General features: G+C 40.6%; 1 protein-coding gene across 7 annotated transcripts in view; it reads left to right on the top strand.

The window, feature by feature from the left end:
• Positions 1-24,762, top strand: part of TJP1 (tight junction protein 1) — a 153,929-nt gene that overhangs the window by 105,161 nt on the left and 24,006 nt on the right. For 4 of the 7 annotated variants that reach the window (XM_077827818.1, XM_077827817.1, XM_077827816.1 and 1 more), the window contains exons 12-23: positions 1,893-2,001; positions 2,773-2,992; positions 3,869-4,053; positions 4,177-4,272; positions 4,898-4,980; positions 9,966-10,176; positions 11,365-11,465; positions 13,193-13,546; positions 13,989-14,240; positions 14,847-15,746; positions 16,080-16,174; positions 16,883-17,107. In XM_077827818.1, coding sequence (XP_077683944.1) covers positions 1,893-2,001; positions 2,773-2,992; positions 3,869-4,053; positions 4,177-4,272; positions 4,898-4,980; positions 9,966-10,176; positions 11,365-11,465; positions 13,193-13,546; positions 13,989-14,240; positions 14,847-15,746; positions 16,080-16,174; positions 16,883-17,107 — 2,831 coding nt within the window. Of the gene's footprint in view, positions 1-1,892; positions 2,002-2,772; positions 2,993-3,868; positions 4,054-4,176; positions 4,273-4,897; positions 4,981-9,965; positions 10,177-11,364; positions 11,466-13,192; positions 13,547-13,988; positions 14,241-14,846; positions 15,747-16,079; positions 16,175-16,882; positions 17,108-18,460; positions 18,542-24,762 lie in introns of those variants that run through there. The other 3 variants (XM_077827822.1, XM_077827820.1, XM_077827823.1) reach the window with 2 other exon arrangements.

Raw genomic sequence — 24,762 nt, 5'->3', positions numbered from 1 at the left:
GGGGAGTTTAAACCGGATTAAGTTGAGTTAATCCAGTGTGTAATGTCCGCTGACCTCATTGCAGACTCCTCATAAAACCCTGAAAACAACGGAGAGGTGGAAATTGTACTTCAGATCAGAGAGTGATAAAGAAATGGATCTTGCTCTGGCCAGGGACAGAGTTACCACAGCAAAAGACACTGTTGAGAAAGACGGGGATGCAGAGAAAACTCCTGGAGGCAATACAGAGCCAGAATGCTTTGATGCAGCACTTGCTGCTGCCGCCAGAGCAGCAGGCAAGGCAGTGCTCCAAACCAGGACCTAGCCTTGTTCTGTACTCCCTGGATAGCACAAGATACTGAGCTCAGCCCTTTTGAGCCCTCTAATGCTCTGTATAGCTTCAAGCCTCACCACTCAACACGACCGATGTCAACCAGCCTTTGTAGCACCATGGAGAAATACCCCTTTCTATTTATAAATTCTAAGCCCTTGTCAGGGGAGGTGGGGGTGAAGCTGAAATAATAAGCACAGAGGTCTCCTCAGTTGCCCCAATACAGTTTGGGAACCCATGCATACAAAGCCATCAATCTCCTGAGCATTATTAAGCTTTATAATCCAGTGAAACAGTACTTTATCCATGGCGTCGCACATCTGCATGACAGTGGCTCCAACAGTCGATCTCCCTGCTCTGAATTGGTTGGTTATGGACTGGTTGGATTTGGGGTTGGCTAGTTTCTAGGTGGCAATGGTGACCCACTTCTTGACAGGTATGGGGCACCGCAAGTTGGCATGCTGCTCCTGCACTTTTGGAACTACTTCAGCACAAAAAGGTTGTCTTAGCCATTCTGAAATTCTCTTGCCACAGCTGGTCATCCCAGGTCTGCAGAACAAACCTTTTCCATCAGTTGATGCTGATTTTCTGAGTCCAGAGACAGTACTGTATGGTGCGAAGTTGTTCCAGGAACAGTCGCTGTAGTAGCATTTGCTGGATGTCACCATCTTCTTCCTCATTCTGCTTCTTCTGTTGATGCTTAAGCTCCTGCTGCTGCCACATCATCTGCTTCTTGGTGCAGAAGGCAAAGTCCAAAACCAAAGTCACCTGGCTACTAGAGCTGAAATACAGCACAAGCAGCCTCTCTGTGTTTACAGTTGCCAGCATAGACGTGAAGAGCATCGTTGGGACCATGCTAGCTGACGGCAATTCAAAAATGGCACTAGCCTGCCCAGAAAGGGAGCTTGGTGTGGAGATGATGGAGATACGAGATTTTTTTTTTAAAAAAAATTGGAATCTGCCTGGCTTCCCTTATGCATCCTGCAATGCGCAGCCAGAAGAATTCCAGAATGCAGACTGCTAAATAGCAAAGCAAAGAACCATGGGATACCCTCTGAGAATGCCACACAGTTTGTACATGGCAAGCCACAGTCATGTGTACACAATGCAAATTGAAAGAGGAGGCAGCCATCCTATATGCCTGCCATTAGTGTGACTTAGATATTGCATGTTAAGAAACACCTGTCAAATCAATCCGGTTTAACTCCCCATGTAGACACATCCTAAGAAGCTCCTCCATCTGTAATAATCTAAACATATGGCCCTTTGAAATCTCTGGTACTTCTAGGTCATCCATGATGGCTGACCTAGAAGTACTCGATAAAGTCTGTTCAGTTTATACTCTGCAGGTACTGCATATTTTTGTTAAATAGCAATATTTTTCACTTATTCTGAGAAATATACGCAAAAAGCTTCTTGAAGTTCATGCAGTTAAGTTATATTTAACTGGATAAACAACTCTAAGATTAATTCGTTGTGAAAAACTGCATTATTTATGTGAAATGTATGTTTCACAATGCATGTATATGTTTTGCTACATTGTGTAGTAATTCAAAACCCTTTGTTATTGTATTGATGCCAGGTAAATAATGTAGACTTCACAAATATCATCAGAGAGGAAGCAGTGCTTTTTCTGCTTGATCTCCCTAAAGGAGAAGAGGTGACAATTTTGGCACAGAAGAAAAAGGACGGTAAGTAGTTTCCTCAAATATAAGGACAGAAAGTGCTTGGCCGGCTTTTTGAGACCAGATAGAGACGGTGTAGCTAACCTTTGATAACTGTTTGCCCTGGGGAGTGGCAACTCAGGAAGGTTGGTAATGTGAAGCCTTTCACTTTTAGGTCACTATTTCAAATGCAGTGGAGATTGTACAGTAGTGATAGATTAATTATCTGACAACAGTTCAGTAGCTAGTTTTGAAATGAGTCTGTGGTCTCAGTCCTTTTCCACGTGAATGGGGTTGCACTGCTATAACTTTTTTTTTTTTTTAAACCACACAACCATAACTGAAAGAGTTATATCAGTACAAAAGTGTGTAGACTACGTCTAAATAATGGCTGTAAAACTGTGGCTAGACAATATGAGGAAACTCAATGTTTTAAGGTTCATCCGTTCTGTAATAGGTGATATCTGATTCCAGTGCTGTCCGTATGGCTTGATATGCAAAATTCACTAAATCAGCTCTGAACTCATAGGAAAAAAGACAAATAATATAAATACTGTGAATTCAAGGAGGATATCAACTGTTTCTGAATGCATCACAGTAACATGATATGGATTGTATGTGAATTCCACATACATTTCACATGCTGATATGTGGGGATTTAGTCTTACAGGTTTCCAAAATACCTCACAATTAAAATGGAGAACTAAGGATAGGCAAGATTTCTGCTCAGAATATTTTTATATAACTGCTGTGAGCATTAGGAATCCTTTAATGTACTTCAACTAACTTTTATTGCAGTTTATCGTCGCATTGTTGAGTCTGATGTAGGAGATTCTTTCTATATCAGAACTCATTTTGAATATGAAAAGGAATCTCCCTATGGGCTAAGTTTCAACAAAGGTGAAGTGTTCCGGGTGGTGGATACTTTGTACAACGGCAAGCTTGGGTCCTGGCTGGCTATTCGAATTGGCAAAAATCACAAAGAGGTGGAAAGAGGCATCATACCCAACAAAAACAGGTAGCATCTTGAAACTGTTTAGTACAATGATTGTGAAATCTGTGGCTTAAGTTTGTGCAAGTTCTTAGTCTGTTTAATGCTGTTTTAGTAAAATCTCCTGGTCACTCAGACATTTTATACCTTTCTTAACATTTTGGAAGAAAAATCAGTTGTAGAACCCCAAATAATTTGCAATTAGACTTATCCAGTTTGAGTACCCAAACTTACATTTGGGTTTGGTTTAGAACAGAGGTTCACAAACTGTGGCCCTTGGTCAGTCCATTGGCTAGTCACATGGAGTTGTCTCTCCCTGTTTCCAGGCAAGAGAAACACAAGGGTGGGGGAGTAAATCTTAGTGCAGACAAGGCCTTAAAGGTGTGATGTCAGATTGAATTAGGTAACTGAATTCAAATTAACACCTTCTAAAACTCTAGTCAAGACAAAGCAATTGTATTTCAGAGTGTGCTAATCTGGTGAAATTAAAGCCTAGTGGGGAGTCTGTCATCTTTTTTCCTAGTCTAGGTAGGGCCTAAAATTAATGAAGAGCAAAAGTAGACACACCATATATCTCGCCAAAAATTTACAAATACATAAATACTTTCTGAAAAGTACATACTAAAGTAATGGCTGTAGTTGCATCAGCCATGTTAATTGATCACTAGTGGCAGGAGAAGGGGATTTTCAAAAGGCAATTACTTTGTTAAAATGTACTGAAAAATGTACTGGGGAACCCCTCATTTGGTGATCAGTGGTCTTTTAGCCTGTTACGTCATTATAATGTGTTCAGGCTTAAACTTTGTTAATCAAGTGTCATTTCAAAAGCTGATTTGTTTGTTGCTGGAGTTGGGGTTTTCTGTCAATTATTTTTTTAACCCCTGGAATCTCTGCCCCACTTAGAGCTGAACAACTAGCTAGTGTACAGTACACACTTCCAAAGACAGCAGGGGGAGATCGTGCAGATTTCTGGAGGTTCCGAGGTCTACGCAGCTCGAAGAGAAATCTCCGAAAAAGCAGAGAAGATCTTTCTGCCCAACCTGTTCAGACCAAGTTTCCTGCATATGAAAGAGTTGTTCTTCGAGAAGGTAGCTTCCTGTTAAAGAGATTAAAATATTTGCTGATTCAGTTCAACATTTTAATCTTCATGACGGAAAAACTGCATCCTAAAATACATTTAAATCAATTTACTTTGATTTTTCTTATTCCAGCTGGCTTTCTCAGGCCTGTTACCATCTTTGGGCCAATTGCTGATGTTGCACGAGAGAAACTGGCAAGAGAAGAACCAGATATTTATCAAGTTGCAAGTAAGCCTCTCTCTTTGCTTATCAGATTAATATAAAATTATAATTATATAATCGCCTCTTTTGCTAGCCTTTGCTGCATTATTCCTGCAGCCATTAATGTTTTAAAGTCTCACTTTTATATTGTCAGCAGTTTACGGAAACACTCTGAAAGGCTTACATTTGGTTGTAGTTAACTAGTGATTGATACAGATATTTTAAAGATAAAGTAATACAAATTTGCTATAGGACTCTTCAGGAACGTCATGTGCATTGAATGAATGCAAGCTCAATTTATTATTATTAATGCTATCATAGGACCCAATCCTGTAACATGCTGAGCTTCCTCAGGGCTCCCTCCCGCAGCCCCCTCTTTAATTCAGCACCTTGCAAAAAACATTCAGAAGCTCCTAGTAAATACCTAACAAATTTTGTAACTAAACTGGGGAACTAACAGTTTAATTCCTGCATTATTTTTAAGTAAAAAAATGTATCTTCAGCACTATAATTTATATGAGATCTGAACCAGTATTTTGAGCTAGAGAAGGAGATGGTCCATTTTATATTAATGGGGGAGCATAGAAAGGGTTGTGTAATTGACCAATAGGTGGCTAAGAAATTATGACTTTAACTGTGTTCTCTTGAACAGAAAGTGAACCAAGAGATGCTGGTACTGACCAACGTAGTTCTGGCATTATTCGTCTTCATACAATAAAACAGATAATTGACAGAGTAAGTGGTAAAAGTATGCTTTGTTGTTAAATTTGTAGCTGATTCTGAAAACAAATGAGAGAGAACAGGAGTGTTGAATTAATTGAATGACTAATCATGTGAATAAACCTAATAACCATAACGATAAATGCTGTGGTTTTTACATACAATAGCATAAACAACAAAGTATAAATCACATTTCAGAAAAAGCAAAAAATTATGTACATAATTTATCTCCAGGCACTGTAGTAACTTATGTACTCTTTTTATATAAATTAAACCGTGACAGTAAGGTTGAATGAAACAATTTTCTCTGTATAGAAGCTTTTAAAAGTTGACGTAAAGAAAAATGCCATATTCTCTACCAAATCGAGCTCTTGACTGGAGCTGGACAGAATCTTTATCCAGAAATCCAGAAATGTCTAAACAATTTTTTTTGACATTATCAAAACATCAGTGTTTTGGGGGCTAGCGTCACGGGGGGATTTATACACCAATCACAGAGGAGGTTGTTTGTGATGCCCCTTTATGCCCAATAGCCCGGCGGTATCCTAGATTTAAATCCCTGTTCTGGAGCAGATACTTGAATCCAGGCCTCTTTTTTCCTAGGTGAGTGCCTAACCATTAAATTATTGGGTAGTTTGCAGGGGTGTCTTTCATTCTCTCCTGTTGAAGCTGTTCTACTTGGTATAAAACACTTGAATATTTATTTGTCCAGAGAGAGAGACAGTATGAGAGTGACTCTGTACCTCAGTGGTTAAGGTATTCACGGGGGACACCCAAGTTCCAGTCCCAGCTCCAATGACTGTTATCTCTTAGTGGCATGGCAGTTCAAAAATGTACCAATAACAAATTTTAAAGCTGTAATTTACTTACCTGAGCAGTAGGGGATGTTCTTCATGGTGTGCCCCATACACCCTTGATAGAAGATTTTCATTAGCAGTATCCATTTGGCCTACACATGCGCTGCTGATCTTCTTGTGCCCTATACCAAGACTATATCAAGCTGCATAGGCAAACAGGCCTCCGTTCCTTCTGAACTGCCTTGGCCTGAGACTCAGCTTAGCACGTCCTCATGGTACGTGCCTTGGCTACTTGCTGACTTTGGTCTAACTTAGTTCATTTTAGCTAGTAAGTTAGTTAGTTTGTAGTTAGTTAAACTAGTTATTTAGAAGATTGTTTGTTTTATTTCCTCGTGGGAGGTCCTCCCTGTGATGAGCATGCCCAATTCACTGGGGTTTAAATGTTGCTGCACGTGTAGAGGCCATCGTGGTGGGTGACAGACACTCTTAAAGTGCATTTGCTGCCTAGGAGAGTCTCATGTCCTATAGAAATGTAACATCTGTTTAACCCTCAAATCCAGGGCTTGAAAGAACTGGGAAATCAAGCTGCAATTGTTAATGATGGAGTGCTGCTTTTGTCCTGCTTTGGTGCCTGGCCAGGAGAATCCCCTGGCACTTCAGTCTGTGGGGGGGTATCTAGCACCTCATCGGCCTCGGTGCAACGCTCTCCTGGAAAAGGGAAAGCCTCCAAGACCATCTCTAAAGATCTCAAGAAGAGGAGCTCTAGCTCCCCTGTTAAGGAGTCTACCTGAAAACCATCTGAGCTGGTCAACCGTCTGGGACTTCAACCTTTTGGCCCAGTACCACAAAGGAGAAGGGCTCCTCTGATACTAGTGAGGTGGGAAAATCCCGTACCTCTAAGAATAAGCCTGGCTCCAAGAAAGCCCCAGTACCATCTGGTGGAGATGGCCAGAGCAAACACAGAAGATCAGTATCGTTGGACTTAACCCTTCTCCCAGTACCTGTCTCAGGTTCTTCGGTGCTTCTGGAGAGCACTTGAAACTCTTGGTACTGTCCTGCAGGTATAAGCATGTCACTTGGTACCGCAACTCTGCTCTGTACTTCAAGACTTCAGGTAACCAAAGGATCCATCCCCTGTTTCTTTCTATCCAGCTATTGCCAAAATAGATTTCAGGATGTATTACTGCATGTTGCAGTGCTGTTAGCATTCCACCTCCTGAATTGTCATCTCATTCTACAAGGTCACAGGCTACAATTATGGCTTTACTTAAAAATGTCTCAGTATCTGAGATTTGCATGGTCCTCGGTACATACCTTTTCCGGGCACTAGGCTGTAGTTAATGCCTCTAGATCTGATGTGGCTGTTGGCAACGCAGTTCTTTCCTCAGTTATAGACTCAATTCCAAGGCTCCCTCCTCCTTATGAGGATACTGCTTGGGAGTCATCAGAAGTGGAGCATCTATAGGAACACTACTCAAAGAAAAAGAGGTTACTTGCCTTGTGCAGCAACTATGGTTCTTTGAGATGTGTGTCACCTATGGGTGCTCCACTACCCCTGCCCTCCTTCTCCTCTGCTTCAGAATTCTTTCTGACACTTAGCAGTGGAGAAGGAACTGAGGACGGTTTGTCTTGGTGCAGGACTTGAAAATATCAGCAGTGCATGCTTGGGCCAAACCGACATTGCTAATGAAAATCTCTGATCAAAGTCATGTGGGGTGCATGTTCACATGAAGTGAAGTGCCCATGTCGGAGTGGGGGGCTACAGTTATTACACAGGGTGAATAACCTCTTTTTTTCTTTGAGATGTGTAGTCCATATACATGGGATATGTATATATGAACTATGTATCTCGAAGAACATCCGTTACTGCACAGGTAAGTAATCTCCTTTTCTTCTTAGTGATTGTCCATATCATATTCTACTGCTGGTAATTCCCAAACAGTAGACCTCCCCAGAGGCAGAAAGAAGGAGTTCACTCCCACAGGGACTGCAGCACAGTCCTGCCAAACAGAGCATCATCCCTGGTTGCTTGCACTCGTGAGTAATGTTTCATGAATGTGTTCACAGAAGACCAAGTTGCCAGCCTGCAGATGTCTCTGAGGGGTATGCCTGCCAATACCTGATGTAGCCTGTGCCCTGGTAGTCTAAACATGAACTGGTACACTGGGCTATCCAACTGGAATATTCTCTGTTTGAACACTGCTTGTCCCCTAACCCTGCTCCCATAAATCACCAAGAGATGGAGGTATTTTCTGAAGGGCCTAGTCCAAGTAGAACAGCAAGGCCTTTCTTGTATCCAGTTTATGCAGCCTCTGCTTGGCCTTCCCTGTGTGAGGCTTCAGGAAGAACTATGACAGCTTGACGATTTCATTCATGTGCAACTCTGGAAGACTTCTGCATACCCCCAGGGGTACCTGTATCCCTGGTTGAGAAACACTGCTCTAGGGAAGGTGGAGTGCTTGGGGCCAACATACTCTATAGGTTAACATTGTACAGTATGGGAGGCTATGGGGGCTGGTATCAATGGTCACTGTACCAGTATGGGTTGGAGCCTTGGGTCACGTCCCATTTAAGGCTATGCTCCCCAGTCCCAGCATGGCTCACGCTAAGTGAGACCTATGGCACATCTGGGTCATCCTGACTGGTGCTTTCCGCAGTACTCAGGGAGTTTTTCGTCAGCTTTGATGTACGTTTGCTATCTGACAGCCATGTCATTTTCTGAGGCTTAGAGTCAGAGCTTAGGGAAGACATTCTGCACCTCTTCTGCTCAGTATCTGGCTGGACCTGACTCTCCCTCGGTACCAAGGCCACTTTGGGGAGAGCATCTCAGTTTGTTTTGATGGTGTGTCTGGTGCAAAGGTTTGGAGGTCAGGGACCCAGGAACAGAGTCTGGGTGTATGGACTGCTCCCAGCAAGAAGGCCCTCAAGCACTAGTCCCTTAAATGCTGGGTCTGCTTCAAAAAGGACCTGCAGATCTCTCACCAGTCCAGAAGTGCCGCTTGCGTGGCTGTTGAGATGTATGATAGTCTCGCAGGAGGGGCAGTGCTTTAAGCTCAGGGACTTGTGCTTCACCACATGGAATCACAGGCAGTACTGGTCCACTCTGCCGTTTATACTTTGCTCACACACATGAGGAAGCAAAGGGTGCATGTGCCACCCCTCCAGATACTGCTAACTAAAAAGTTCTCCAGTGCATGTGGAGTAGACTTGTGATAACCACCGTGGAATATAATGCAGACGATCACTTGAAAAACTTATTTCCCCTCTCTGCTATTAAACTCCTGAGGTCCCTTCCAATCATGATATTCTGTGATTCTAATCTGGACGTGCTTCTGGGCTTTGTTTCAGGAAGTCTCTACTGTTCCATTACTGCTGTTCTAAGCTGCCTATTCTCTTCGACTTTCTTCACATGAAGAAGGGTGGGACTGTGGGACTTGCAGCTGGTCTGTGGTGCTCATATGCATTTTTTTTTTAAGCAAGTGAGAGATTACTTAATTGAAGAAACTGATGCCAGACTCCCTCATTTATGTTCCTGGAGATGTCTCACACTAGCTCACCCCATGTGACTTCCATCCCTTCCCTCTTCTTTCATCTTATTTTAAGAACGAAATTGTTTTATTGCCCCCTCCGGTGAAAAAATGTTAGCCACTGAAGGGACATCACAAGCTGGAAACACTATATGCTATTGCACTAATTGCATGTTCCTGAGATTGGCTCTGTGGCAGGGGAAAGCTGGTCAAGTCCCATGTGCAGGGCAGGAATTTCTTGGAAGGAGAGTTGAAGAGAAATGAAAACTAGCTCTACCTAGGAATCTGGACCTGGCCTTTATTCCAAGTAACCACAGACTTTGTTCGTGGTGCAGTGCCGTTTTATGGCTCACCCTTTACCTGGGAAAACTGGCTGATTTATGTGGGTTAAATATATTATATGAAATAACAATTCATGTTTAGGCATACCAATTTTAAGTAGCACTGATATTGATGAGACTGATTGCATGGGCAGTCTAGCTGTATTGGGAATTCCCATATATTTTCCCATTTTCAGAATGGAAAAAGTTAATGAGTTAGTTATTTATCAGTATGTAAATACTATGGTGAATTCTGTAGGGTAAATAGAAAAATCTATAGAAGACATTAAAAATGCATTATCATCTTTAGAGAGCTTGACAGCTTTACTTTCTTGCATATGTACTATTCTCTGCAGGACAAACATGCTTTATTAGATGTCACTCCAAATGCTGTGGATCGTCTGAATTACGCACAATGGTATCCCATTGTGGTGTTCCTGAACCCTGATTCCAAGCAGGGTGTAAAAACCATGAGAATGAGACTGTGTCCAGAATCACGGAAAAGTGCCAGAAAATTGTATGAAAGAGCTCACAAGCTACGGAAAAATAATCATCATCTCTTCACAAGTAAGTAAACAGCAGGAAATGTTTATGAATCAAGCCCAACTTAAATTGGGGCAGGGGTAATATATCCAACAGAGGTTTGAACAGCATCTCTTGTATAGCGTGAATATGATTTTTAGATTTGCATTGCTAGGTAACTGAATACCAATAGTACCCATTACATCGAAAAGCCCCTCAAATTTTAATAAAAAGTTGGTTAGTGGTTTTCGCAAGTTTCAGAGCTCTGTCAGTACTGGTGTATTCTGTGTGGTTCTTTTCTTCTCTTCTTGTATTTCTGCTTCCTTCCCGCTGCTTTTCATAAAGGGGAGGTAGCAGACAAAGATCCCTTCATGATTTATGGTACATTTTGGCCCCTTCCCAAACTCTTTTTCCCTTTCTTGGGTATTCTATCCTGCTCTCACTGTGACTAATTCCCACTGTATCCATGACTGGCCTTCCTTCTTGCTCTCTGGTCCTAATTCACTTTCAGACTTATCTGTTGCCCCATAATAGCAAAGAGTGGTATTAACAGTTGGGGGATCTGTGGTGGTTTAACACATGGTTCCGCTTTGAAAGCGACTGTAAAAATGCTGCAGTTTTCTATATTTGATTCCTGAATCAAATATGATCAATTTTGCTAATTAAAAAAATGTTTATTAATTGCCAGCCCTGTAAGCAAAATCAGTCTCAATCAAGCTAGATTCTTTCTTCCTTGTATGTCATCACCAGTAATATGAGTTTTGCAGACAAGATTACATCTGCTGTATTTGTATAGTCTCAGATAGGTGGAATTTAGTAAAGATCTGTCCTGCCGAAGCACAGGTAGGAATGTAAGCCACCTCACTTTCTCTTAGCTGTGTTAGCTTGGCAAGGCCAACAGGAGTAAAAATCAGCAGAAACTTACTGTGAAATCTAAAGGAAGCAGATAGGACTCTGAACACAAGAGGAAAGTATTTTAAGGAAGAAGATGCAACATTAATAGTTTCTTTTAGAGTAAAATTGTGTTTGAACTCAGCTCTCATTGTTACCTGTGATAAAATGCCTCATACTACTTTATATAAAAGGGAGACATAAATAAATGTGTGTATACAAAGTGCCCCAAGAGTTATTTAAACTCACAATTCACATTGCATTTGGTGGTAGTCCAGAACTTTCTCCAATTGAAAAATAAATGTTATATAAGAAGTCATATTAATCCCATTTTATTTTTAGCTACCATCAACTTGAATTCAATGAATGATGGCTGGTATGGAGCACTAAAGGAAGCAATTCAGCAGCAACAGAACCAGTTGGTGTGGGTTTCAGAAGGAAAGGTAAGAAATGTCACTTTCCCTTTGTTTGAGCAGAAATTATAAAACCATGACCGCTTTTATACAATACAGTAGTGAGCAGTCTTTCTTTCCCTTTTTCATGATCATATCAAGATTGTTGTAAAGTAACTGTGGGGCAGGGTGGATCTTTGAAGCTTAAAAACAATCCTGGTGATATTGCTGCTCTTAGTGGTCACCACTGTATTTTTACATCTCTCTCTCTTCCGTTCCTCTGTTGTGCTTTCAAGACAACTGGGTTTTCTCCTGGAATGAATTTTTTTTTTTTTTTTTTCCAAGTTCTGCCTATCACTTCCAGGTCTAAAGGAATCAACTGACTCAGTTGACAACTGTGTACTACTCTACACTGATTTCTACCACGATAAAAATAGAGACTTAACTAAGCTTTTTGTCCTTGTGACCGAGGTTATTTGCCCACGGAAATCACTTACAAAAAGGTGTGGTGGATTATCTGTCATTTGAAATGTGTCAGGATTAGTGGCTTTGTAAAAGATACACACTAGCTCAACCAGAAATTATGGGCTAAATGCAAGACTTAATGGGAGAAGTTCTACGGGCTATGTTTATAAAGGAGGTCAGATTAGAGCTTGATGGTTCCTTGTGGCCTTAACATACAGCACAGGCAATTGCATTCTAAGGTTCACTGCCCTCGCTAAAATACCCCAACCCTGTTGCTTAGTAGGAGAAGATAGTTCAGTTATCATTGGTCATTTTTCTGTCAAGAAGAGTGCCAACATCAGATAGGCACTGAAGAACTGAGTAGAAATGATTGACTCATTTTGGGTAGGCCACTAAACAGCTGTCAAGTGGAATTACTCTTAATCTCTGATGTGCCTAAAATTCAAACTAGTAGTCTGGATGTGGTGGTGGTGATACTGCAGTTAGACACCTGTGCCTGGCCTGTGCCAGCTGACTCAGACTCATGGGGATTGGACTAAGGGGCTAACTGTGGTGTAGACATTCCTTGGGTGGAACTCCAGGCTCTGGGACCCAGTGTGATGAGAGGGTCCCAGAACTCAGACTGTAGCCTGAACAGTTACACAGCCCTTAGACTGAGCCCCATGAACCCGAGTGAGCTGGCACATGCCAGCCACATGTGTCTAATTGCAGTGAAGACATACCCTCAGAGAATGCTTCTAACCAGGCATATGAGATGTAGGTGGGGGCAATGGGAGCACAGCAATTCCAGCTGCATGCAATGGCTACTGCCACTTATCCCACAGCACCATTGCTGGAGGGGGCAGACGGAGGAAGAGCATCTCTGATCCCCCTATATGCTGCCCCTTTCCCTGCCCCATTCTGGTTGATCCCATGGGACTGGGAAGTGACTGTGTGTAGCAGCTGGACATCCAGCAGATACTGAAATAGAGGAGCAATGGAGATAGGAAAACTACAGACTCGTACTCTCAGAGCATTTTATATGATATCCTCCAACAACAATGGCTTGATTTTTACAGAGGTGTTCAGAGTTGTTGAGCACCTACAGCTCCTATTGAATTGTTCAGCACATATGAAAATCAGACCCTTAATCACTTTAAAGAACCTGGATTTTTAACTTCCCATCGCAAATTGGAAGCAGATACATACAGTATGTTGAATTTACATGTATTTTTAGTTCTCTGCAAGAAAATAACCTCCCCAGTTTCCCATGAAAGGTGAAGGGCATCCTTTGAAAATGATTAAAGATCTTAATTTAATTTTGTTTGACACAGGCAGATGGTGCTACAAGTGATGACCTTGACTTACACGATGATCGCCTTTCCTACCTGTCAGCTCCAGGTAGTGAATATTCCATGTACAGCACAGATAGTAGACACACTTCAGACTATGATGACACAGATACAGAAGGGGGTGCCTACACTGATCAAGAACTTGATGAAACTCTCAATGATGAAGTTGGGACTCCTCCTGAATCTGCTATTACACGGTCCTCTGAACCTGTAAGAGAGGATTCCTCTGGAATGCATCATGAAAGTCAAACATATCCTCCTTATGCACCGCAAGCTCAGACCCAGCCAAATCATAGAATAGACTCTCCAGGATTTAAAACAGCTGCCTCTCAACCGGTAAGCAACAACTTTACACTTTGATAGGCGGTATTCTCCTTAGCGTGTAAGCTCTCTGGAGCAGGGACTTTTGTGTACAGTCCTTAGCAATATTGTGAGTGCGCACCAGAAGCTGCTAATAATAATGCCACAATGGATTAGAGAATTTGGGGGGGGAGGGGGTTCATATAAAGAGGCTGTGATTTATTTTGATGTGAAAATATCTGACGTTCCAGTCTATTTTATATAGTTAGATATCTGCTTCATTTTGTGAAAAGTGATATAATGAATTTCTAAAACTGCTGAAAAGTGCTAGTGTCTGATACTTTCTATCAGTGCTCTTTAAACAACTATACATGTAGTAGATGTTTGATCGAAACATTCCAGTCTATATTAAAAATGATACTAAAGTCATAGCATTATACAAGAGCACTATATTTAAAATATTTTAAACACTTCACAGAAAGCAGAAGCCTCACCTGCAGGCCCTTACCTTTCCCCGTCGCCTGAAACAAACCCTGCAACCTCATCACCTTCTGCTGTTAATCCTAATGTAAACTTAACTAATGTCAGAATGGAGGAGCCCACCTCAGCTCCTTACAACTCTTTTCAACTACAAGCTGGCCCCTTAAGAACACCAAGCACTGAGGGAGTTCACATAATGCTAAGAGATCAAGAGCCATCATCCTTATCACCGCATATAGATCCAGCAAAGGTACCTGTGCTGCCTCATTGCACTAATTTGCTGCTATACATCAAGCTAGCACATGACTGGGTTTTTTTGCTCCTTATTGGAGGATTCCTTTTGATTTTTCTGAGGGTTCATGAACTATACAACAGTGCATCTAAATTGCTAAGAATCATCCTATTTTTTGTTTGCATGGCTTCAAATTGTACATCTGTTTTTTCTAGAAAACAAGAAATTTTAAATGAAAGTTGCTTTGTCTGATTGGTTTTATTTTTGTTTGCATATTTGATTTAAATTGTCAACATTCTATGCTGTTCATTAATGAGCCTTTGTCAAAAACCTGTGCTGTCCTCAAAATGATGCTAAACTTGTCTCATGCCTTATGGTTTCCAGTATACTAAATGGAAACAGATAATTATAAAATGAGTAGATCAGGGTATGAATACGAATATGGGAATTTAATTTTAATGTTGGGAAAAATTCATTCTTAAAAAAATAAAGACTGCTTTTCCCTGTAATTTAAATAAACCCCTAAACTAGTTTTATCTACTTCTGCTTCCAGTGTAGCACTTTAAATAAATGTAGGCACAATCGCTTTTTTCATGTTACACATGAGACGTCCTCTTTCTACAGGTATACAAAAAGGATCCATACATTAGCGAGGAGGCACCAAGACAGAACTATGTCTTGAAACAACCAGCAGTTAATCATCCAGTACAGAGACAGGAGAGAGAGACAAATGTGATCTATGAATCCCAGGTTCAGTATGCAGAGAAACAACCCAGCAGAGAGTATGAGCCATCAACATATAGGTATGATTCTACGAACTATGTAGATCAGTTTTCCCATGGTTATGACCCTCGTCTACATTATGATGACCATATACCTCCCTATGAGGACCACTGGGCATATTATGATGAAAAACAGCCCTACCAGCCGAGACCACCTTATGATAACCAACCTCCTAGGGACTATAACCCCAGACAAAATGCAGACGAGAGCACAGAACGCAGCTACTACCCTGCACAACCTCGCTTTGAAGAACCACCTCCAATGGTTTATGACAGCAGGCCTCGCTATGAACCTGCACCTAAAAACTTCGGTCTACCACAGCTGAGATATGAAGAGCAGCCCACTGCTGGATATGATATTCATAGTAGGTATAAACCAGAAGCTGAGACATACCCTTCAGCAATATCTAAGTCTCCTGAACCTAAGCAGTACTTCGATCCACATGTGAGGGGCTATGAACAAGGCCCTCCACAAGGATTTAATGCTAAAGCAGGACAGTATGAGCCTTCTCATAGCACTGCAGGTGTGCCTCCTACTCCACCCCCCACTTCATCACAAACCAAACCGGAAGTACTGCCTTCCAACAGTAAACCACTGCCTACATCACCAACTCTAACAGAGGAAGAAGAAGATCCAGCCATGAAACCACAATCAGTGCTAACTAGAGTTAAGATGTTTGAAAACAAAAGATCAGCGTCGGTGGAAAAAATCAAGGATCCTAATGATACACCAGCTGTCAAGGTAATTTATACGTATAAATAAGCTTCCACTTCCTGTTGTTAAACTTATGGTATACTGAAATTAGGTAGCAAAGGAGGTTGTACCAGAATCAGTAAAGTCTTTCTATATATAAAGAGAGGGAGTTCTTTCTTAGCTACCTAACTTCAGTATACTGTATGTTTAAAAACAGGAAGTGGAACGTTTTATTTAGGGGAATTTGCTATCCTAAATGCACCCTTTCTTCAGATTTTGATACTTTGAATCACGTGGTTTTCTTTTAAAAGAATACCATGGAGACATTCTAAATATAGGAATGTCATGACGTAAATCTACATGTGTTTGATTTTTTTACAGCCTCCAGAACTAGCACCTAAACCCACTATTGCCACAGTGAGTGGTTCCAAACCAACCTCTCAAAATCAGTATGAACACGACAAAACAATTTACAGGTAAATGTACCATTTCTCATTAACACACAAATATGTAATCTACTAGTAAAAGAGTAGATATTTCAATGGTGAGATATTTCTGCTTGTGTATTTAAAATTACAGTAGAAGTGTTATATCAGAGTGTCATATCTGTAATAGAGGCCGCCAAGACACTTGTCTTAAAGGGTTCTCTGATGCAAGATTGAGTGAACTTCACTGTGCCATTTTCCTCAGATCCTTTTAAGAAATAATTATGGCATAAGAAAAGACAGCAGCAAGTTGGAGACCTTTTTAATATTTAGTCTAGATAATTTAGAAATGGGTAAAGTCGAAGGGATGGTAAGGGATTTTTACTGTGATACAACCTCCGTAGCTAACTAATCTCAATACAGTATATGTTAAAGGCTGAAAGGTTTTGCTCTCAGTCCACTGTTTAGTCATATGTAAGCCTCCATATCTTGCCAACTAAATGCAATTCTGTTTATGCAAATGATGAATAAAATAAAATGAATAAAAGTGTTTTATTTGAGAAGCAGTTGTAATATATTTCTATGTAGTTGTAGGAGAGTTATTTTTAAATTGTATTGTGGTTAGCTAAAAGAAGCATTTGGGATGCGGAACTCTAATTAGAATACAAACAACTGCTAAAAAAAATCCAAACAAACAAGAAAGCAAAGCATTATTAATTTATTATTATTATCACCATCATCATCATCATCGCCGTTTAGGGCCCCAGAACCACAGAGACCTCAAGTGAAGCCATCTGAAGACATAGTACGTTCAAATCACTATGATCCTGAGGAAGATGAAGAGTACTATCGAAAGCAGCTTTCATACTTTGATCGCAGAAGTTTTGAAAATAAGCCTTCTACACAGGTTCCTGCCTCCCATCACCCTGAGCCTGTTAAGCCAGTACATCCTCAGAATCAACTGAACTTTACTAACTATTCTAAGTAAGATCTTTCATATTATCTTGTCTTATTCATTTGTTTCCAAAGTGAGGTGGAATTTAGGAGTAAATCTGAACTTACTGTGTATGAATTTCTATAACCACCAAGATAGATGTCCAGGTACCTGATTAAAAAGCATAGCTTTTGTGTAACAAAAAAGACCGTTTTAGTGTCAAGAACATTTATTTGTTTGAAGTTAGTCTGAAAACATAAAATTATTGAATTTGTGTTTTGGCTGAATTTAATGAAATATAGAGACTTCTGGAGCCGAACAGTTTATTTTACTGGCCCTTAGACCCACATGCAGTGCAATGTAGAGAGTTTTTCTCTTAGCGTAAGGTATGCTGAGCAATTAAATATCTTCCAGAAAAGAGGTTCGAACTCCATTGCAGTTCTAAGTAACTTTGTTCTGCAGGCACAGACTTAAACAAATCAGCCATAAGATGTTTACTAAGACTAGAGCAACTTCATTACATGTTTTGGATGTGATGTTGCTAGACGTCTTTCTCTGTAGATGGAAACATCTTTTTCCTGTATTGGATGACTTCTTTGATTTGGAACATTTGTACAGAAACTGTATGAAAGCTCCAACACAAATTTAGCTCACATATGGTGGGTGTGTGTGTGTATGTGTGGGTGTATGTGCGTGCGCGCACACATTTTTACTACGTTCTCTGTTTTTTAATTGAGAACTTCACCAGGTAGTCAGTAGGCTTTCCCAAGCTCTTTCAGTAGTTTAGGATGTCTGGTTCCTAGTCACTTGTTCTACCCATTTACCTTATTGTGACCTCCAGTGTCTGGAGTAGTGGACTGAGTCACGGCAACCTGGATTTTATTCCTAACTCTGACACTTCACCTCTCTGACCTTCACTTTCTCCATTTGAAAATACCACCTTTTTCACAGGTTTTGTGTGTGCTGAGGGATTTTAGGGAAATTTTAGAACAATCACAGCACTAGACCAACAGTGGGTGAATTCACTAAAGTTCAGTGTTAGATACAATTACAGAGTATAAGATAGTGTAGGTACATTATCAGGGAAAGAACAAGAATCTGTGGGAAAACAGCAGTCCATGGGTTGAGGCTTGATACATAAAATTCCAAATGATTTACTGAATTTGCTGCGTGATATCTTTTAAAGGTGGGGGGAGAGGAGAACCTAAAATTGCAAAAGTCAACCAAGTATATTATACAAAGCAAAAAAGGAAAAATCTTACTGAATGGTATGAATCATCTAGTAACTAGCTGGCTACTTGTCTAGGTAGGAGATCTGCAATGATCTACTTTGTTTGCTCCTCCCACATGATACTAAAGGAGGAGAGGAATGTGTTCAGTGACCCATGATCTTTGCTTCCCAGGTAGCTGTGAATCCCCTTATTTTTCATCCTACCCTATATCTTCTGAAAGAAACAAACAGACTTCAACCACTTACCAGTTATTGATAGAGGAAAGGAGTCCCTTTCTTTGTTTCCAGACATTATAAGAAGTGACCTAAACAGCTCAGCTGGCCCCCAGAAGTCTACTAGGGCTTTCAGCCTTGTGCTGTCAAAGCAAAACTGGGGAATTTTCTTGTCCCTTGGAGTGTACGCCCTGAGCAAGTGATTCCATCACCATACAGCAAAACCCTGAGGAACAGTGGCTGGCAGTGGTGATACCTCAAGGAGGTTCTGTAAGTTTTAATTAATATTTGTAAAGGTTTTTAATATCCATAATGAAAAGAACTATACTAATGCAAACAGCAATATGTTTATCCTCCTTATAAATGGCTTTACTGTAACTTACTTGCTGAGCATACTAAAATATGTATGCACATCTGAAAGTTCAAAATAGCAATGTCTTTGTGAACTGGAAGAGCATGATGAATAAATGCATCTGTTTAATGGCTCAGAATTCAAATTAGGTGCCCCAGAGCAGCTGGCACCTGAGCAGGGCACTGAAAAGGGGACCATTTTCACTTCTGCTTCACACCTGAATGTGTCCCATGACATTTCCATTCTTTGGTGGTAGTTCTGGGCTATTTGTTTTTCTTTGTGTGTTGTTGAGGGTAACTTCAGGCCTCAATATACAGGAAAGTGACATAAAACGGCTACAAAGAAAAGTAGTGTTGCCATGTATGGGACTGAGACAGCTTGAGTATTCAGAAATGATAGAGAAAGCTGCTCTCTCTTGTGAAAGAGTACTAACCATTAGAAGACCAAGAAAGGGATACACATGGGAAAGAATATAAGAAAACATACCAGGAAGAGTGGAAAATTGATGGAGACAGTAAGACTAGAAAAGCAAGGAAATGAATTAGACAATATGCTTCCTAGTACTGACTCTTAAGACATACCTTTGTGTGTATGTGTGCACATAAGATACTGCTCGCAAGTTAGAGGTTTTTGTTTTAATGAGTGTTCCCTCTTACTCAGCCAATTTCTAGACCATGCTCTGAGGCTTGGTTGGTAACTTTCTCCAAAATATTCATGCGTTGGTCACAACTCCGTATATGTCATTATTTTTCCAAAAATAAATGTGGGGCTAATTGGTGGTGATGATGGGAAATTGTTTACAGGTCTGCAACCTCTTGTTTTTGAGTAATCCATATATCTTGTATTTGAGGAATCAATTCTTTTTTTAAAAAAAGATGTAGCTAACGCTACTAAAACAAATCTCAAATATTCATCAGTTAACTTAAAAAGTTGTTGATATTTTGCAATTTATATAAGCAGGCTTGCTAGAATTTGATTTTTACTTTTTTATAATTTCACTGCATATCAATGCTTACTTTTAAGGGTTTTTTCAATTTTTATCAATTTAAATTTTCATAGTTGGGAGAAATTATGGGGAGGTCAGACAATTATTTAATGGCATTGAGGTTGAGATTCAAAAAGTTAAATCTTTATAACCACTAAAACACAAACTGTCAGCATTACAGGTCAAAATACACAAACTAATTATCCTTAATTCAAACTCTGATAAATTCTCAAGAATCACTTTTCTTTGCTGCTCTGTAAATTTTGATTATCATCAATGAAAATATTTTATTGGTTTGTGTGTGTACAGTGAAATCTGTTTACTGACCTTTATTGATTAAAAATCTAGACCTTATGTATAAGTGTCAACACTGAGCACATCAGATCTTCAATGAGTTAAGTTTCAGAGTAGCAGCTGTGTTAGTCTGTATTCGCAAAAAGAAAAGGAGTACTTGTGGCACCTTAGAGACTAACCAATTTATTTGAGCATAAGCTTTCGTGAGCTACAGCTCACTTCATCGGATGCATTCAGTGGAAAATACAGTGGGGAGATTTATATACATAGAGAACATGAAACAATGGGTGTTACCATACACACTGTAACGAGAGTGATCACTTAAGGTGAGCTATTACCAGCAGGAGAGCGGGGGGGACCTGTTGTAGTGATAATCAGGGTGGGCCATTTCCAGCAGTTGACAAGGACATCTAAGGAACAGTGTGTGGGGGGGGGGGGGGCGGCAGGGGAGGGGAGTAAACATGGGGAAATAGTTTTACTTTGTGTAGTGACCCATCCACTCCCAGTCTCTATTCAAGCCTAAGTTAATTGTATCCAATTTGCAAATGAATTCCAATTCAGCAGTCTCTCCTTGGAGTCTGTTTTTGAAGTTTTTTTGTTGAAGAATTGCAACTTTTAGGTCTGTAATCGAGTGACCAGAGAGATTGAAGTGTTCTCCAACTGGTATTTGAATGTTATAATTCTTGGCATCTAATTTGTGTCCATTTATTCTTTTACATAGAGACTGTCTGGTTTGACCAATGTACATGGCAGAGGGGCATTGCTGGCACATGATGGCATCTATCACATTGGTAGATGTGCAGGGGAACGAGCTCTGATGGTGTGGCTGATGTGATTGGGGCCTATGATGATGTCCCCTGAATAGATATGTGGACACAGTTGGCAACGGGCTTTGTTGCAAGGATAGGTTCCTGGGTTAGTGGTTCTGTTGTGTGGTGTGTGGTTGCTGGTGAGTATTTGCTTCAGGTTGGGGGGCTGTCTGTAAGCAAGGACTGGCCTGTCTCCCAAGATCTGTGAGAGTGATGGGTCGTCCTTCAGGATAGGTTGTAGATCCTTGATGATGTGTTCGAGAGGTTGGAACCCTGACCTGGGGTATTCTATCTGCTACCCAAGATCCATAAACCTGGAAATCCTGGACACCCCATCATCTCAGGCATTGGCACTCTGACAGCAGGATTGTCTGGCTATGTAGACTCCCTTCTCAGGCCCTACGCTACCAGCACTTCCACCTATCTTTGAGACACCACTGACTTCCTGAGGAAACTACAATCCATCGGTGATCTTCCTGAAAACACCGTCCTGGCCACTATGGATGGAGAAGCCCTCTACACCAACATTCCACGTGAAGATGTACTACAAGCCGTCAGGAACAGTATCCCCAATAATGTCACGGCAGACCTGATGGCTGAACTTTGTGACTTTGTCCTCCCCCACAACTCTTTCACATTTGGGGACAATGTATACCTTCAAATCAGCGGCACTGCTATGGGTACGCGCATGGCCCCACAGTATGCCAACATTTTTATGGCTGACTTAGAACAACGCTTGCTCAGCTCTCGTCCCCTAATGCCCCTACTCTACTTGTGCTACATTGATGACATCTTCATCATCTGGACCCATGGAAAAGAAGCCCTTGAGGAATTCCACCCTGATTTCAACAATTTCCATCCCACCATCAACCTCAGCCTGGACCAGTCCACACAAGAGATCCACTTCCTGGACACTACCGTGCTAATAAGTGATGGTCACATAAACACCACCCTATACTGGAAACCTACTCACCGCTATTCCTACCTACATGCCTCCAGCTTTCATCCAGACCACACCACACGATCCATTGTCTACAGCCAAGCTCGACGGTACAACCACATTTGCTTCAACCCCTCAGACAGAGACAAACACCTACAAGATCTCTATCAAGCATTCTTACAACTACAATACCCACCTGCTGAAGTGAAGAAACAGATTGACAGAGCCAGAAGAGTACCCAGAAGTTACCTACTACAGGACAGGCCCAACAAAGAAAATAACAGAATGCCACTAGCCATCACCTTCAGCCCACAACTAAAACCTCCCCCCCCCCCCCCCACGTTCTGGTTAAACCCTGGATTTGTGCTGGAAATGGCCTACCTTGATTATCATACACATTGTAAGGAGAGTGATCACTTTAGATAAGCTGTTACCAGCAGGAGAGTGGGGTCGGGGGAGAAAACCTTTTGAAGTGATAAAAACCCATTTTTTCATGGTCTGTGTGTATAAAAACATCCTCACTGCATTTTCCACTTTTATGCATCCGATGAAGTGAGCTGTAGCTCACGAAAGCTTATGCTCAAATAAATTGGTTAGTCTCTAAGGTGCCACAAGTACTCCTGTTCTTTTTGCGAATACAGACTAACAGGGCTGCTACTCTGAAACCTATCAGGTGTTCTTGTCAACTGCTGGAAATGGCCCACCTTGATTATCACTACAATAGGTCCTCCTCCCCCCCCTTCCCCTCCTGCTTGTAATAGCTCACCTTAAGTGATCACTCTGGTTACAGTGTGTATGGTAACACTCATTGTTTCATGTTCTCTATGTATATAAATCTCCCCACTGTATTTTCCACTGAATGCATCCGATGAAGTGAGCTGTAGCTCACGAAAGCTTATGCTCAAATAAATTTGTTAATCTCTAAAGTGCCACAAGTACTCCTTTTCAATGAGTTAAATCACTCTAGTTAATAACGAAGTTTCGTGGTAGAAATGAGGCAGGAGTGTAATGAAAAATAGTTTTCAAACCAAACCACAGTACTGAAATGCATTTTAATAGCTTTCTTCTCTGGATGATTCATGACAAACACTAGAAATGGGAGGAACCTAAAAAAAAAAGTCTCTAATGGTACCTTAATATCCACTTCCATTAAGGTTTTTTGTTGTTGTTAATATTGTTATAGTAACTTCTAAATAATAGTTTGTACAACTTGAGGAATTAAAAAAATAGTTAGAACTGGGCAAAGATGGCCAAAAATACTCTCCACAAATAACCACTTTTAAAAATTAACTTGGCCGTGCTTGTGCCCCTGTTTTAATGAAAATCCATGTGCCTTTACTGGTGTGAATCTTCACCGATTGCCAGTTTCAACATCTACATGAATATGTGCATAAGCTGAATTTTAAATCTGTATAAATGAATATTGGCATAGGAAGCAGTTGTGGTCAGAGAATAAAAACAGTGTCCTGGTGCTACTTTGGCCATTCACAATTAATGCAGCTTGAATTACTACCCTGGAAAATCCAGGGACCTGTTTGCAATCTGTGCAGAGGTGCAAAAGTTCGCAATAAATAAATAAATAAAAATTTATTAAAATATTCGAGGAAATCCTGATCTGTGAGTAGAAAGAGGCTCCATTAGATAAATCATTCATGGAAAATTATTGGTTCAGCTCCATTTATAATAAATTAGTGTGTAAAAAGAACAAAGCAGCAGTTTGAGTTAAGGTGTTTTGAAATGTTGTTTCTCTGTTAAGCTTTTATGACAATCCAAGTAGTCTTAGACAAAGCAGCACAAATTTTACTAGAAAGCTAGTTTCCCCAGTACAATTTAAAATAAGTACAGTAACTGCTGTTTGATAATTCAGTGAGCTTGTGCAAGTTTGCATAGTTAACATACAAAATGTTTGTTATTCAGGCACCAAATTTAACTGACCTCCAGCAATTGCCCTACACTGATGGGGAATGTTCTACGAATGCAAAGTATATATTGAGAGAGAAATGAGTATACACTCTTATGTGGCTTTGCAGTATCAATGAACAAGTACTGTAGTTCCTCATCTGTAATCTTTTGTGCTGCCATCATAGATGCTTGCATTCAAACAAACTGAGGTTAGTGTCCTTTTAGAAGAAATTCACATTTACCAAACAGAAAATGGTGAAATCTGAGAGGATGAACATTCTGACTTGTAAGAGGGAAATGCAAACAAATAACTGTAAACAAAATAACTACTTTAGGTGGGAGTAGTAATGGCTGAGCAAAGTCAGGCCTGGCTGAGCTGTAAGATTTCATCAGAATTTAACAGGACACTTACTGTGCTCTGGAGATGAGGGACTAAGTTGTTGGTGCTGTTTGCAAATAGGCAATTCTATCATAAAATTATGTCTTTTGGATCCCAGTTAAGTTGTCAGGTTCAAGACAGTTTTTCAAAGAGCAGAGAAAAAAATTAGAGATTGGATCTTTTTCTAAAAGCTTTTGTCTACTTTCACAGTGAGCTCTTGGCAGTGTTCCTGATATCACTGTAGAAAAGCAGGTGGTGGGTAAATGAGGTAGGAATGGATAATACAGGAGGGAAATTCTTGGTTTTTTTAAAAAAATTGAAACATTTTAAAGACAAAAGTGACCCACCACTTGGGATTAATTCATCTACATTAGCTATTGTAATTAAACGGTAACTGCAGTACAGTAAGGGGCATTTCACTAGGCAAGTATTTCGCTATTCTTTGTCCACTGTCGATAAAAGGGCAGCAAAAGTGTAATGATACTAGAACTGCATGGTGGTATTAACAGGGAAAGGGGAAATATGTATGCATAAAACCACCATGTAATGGTGTTCATTGATCGTATTACTGAAGAGAAAAGGGGGGAAATACTATAACAC

Source organism: Eretmochelys imbricata, chromosome 10 (genome assembly GCF_965152235.1).
Source record: "Eretmochelys imbricata isolate rEreImb1 chromosome 10, rEreImb1.hap1, whole genome shotgun sequence".
Taxonomy (NCBI): Eukaryota; Metazoa; Chordata; order Testudines; family Cheloniidae; genus Eretmochelys; species Eretmochelys imbricata.
This window is presented reverse-complemented; position numbering and strand designations above follow the sequence as displayed.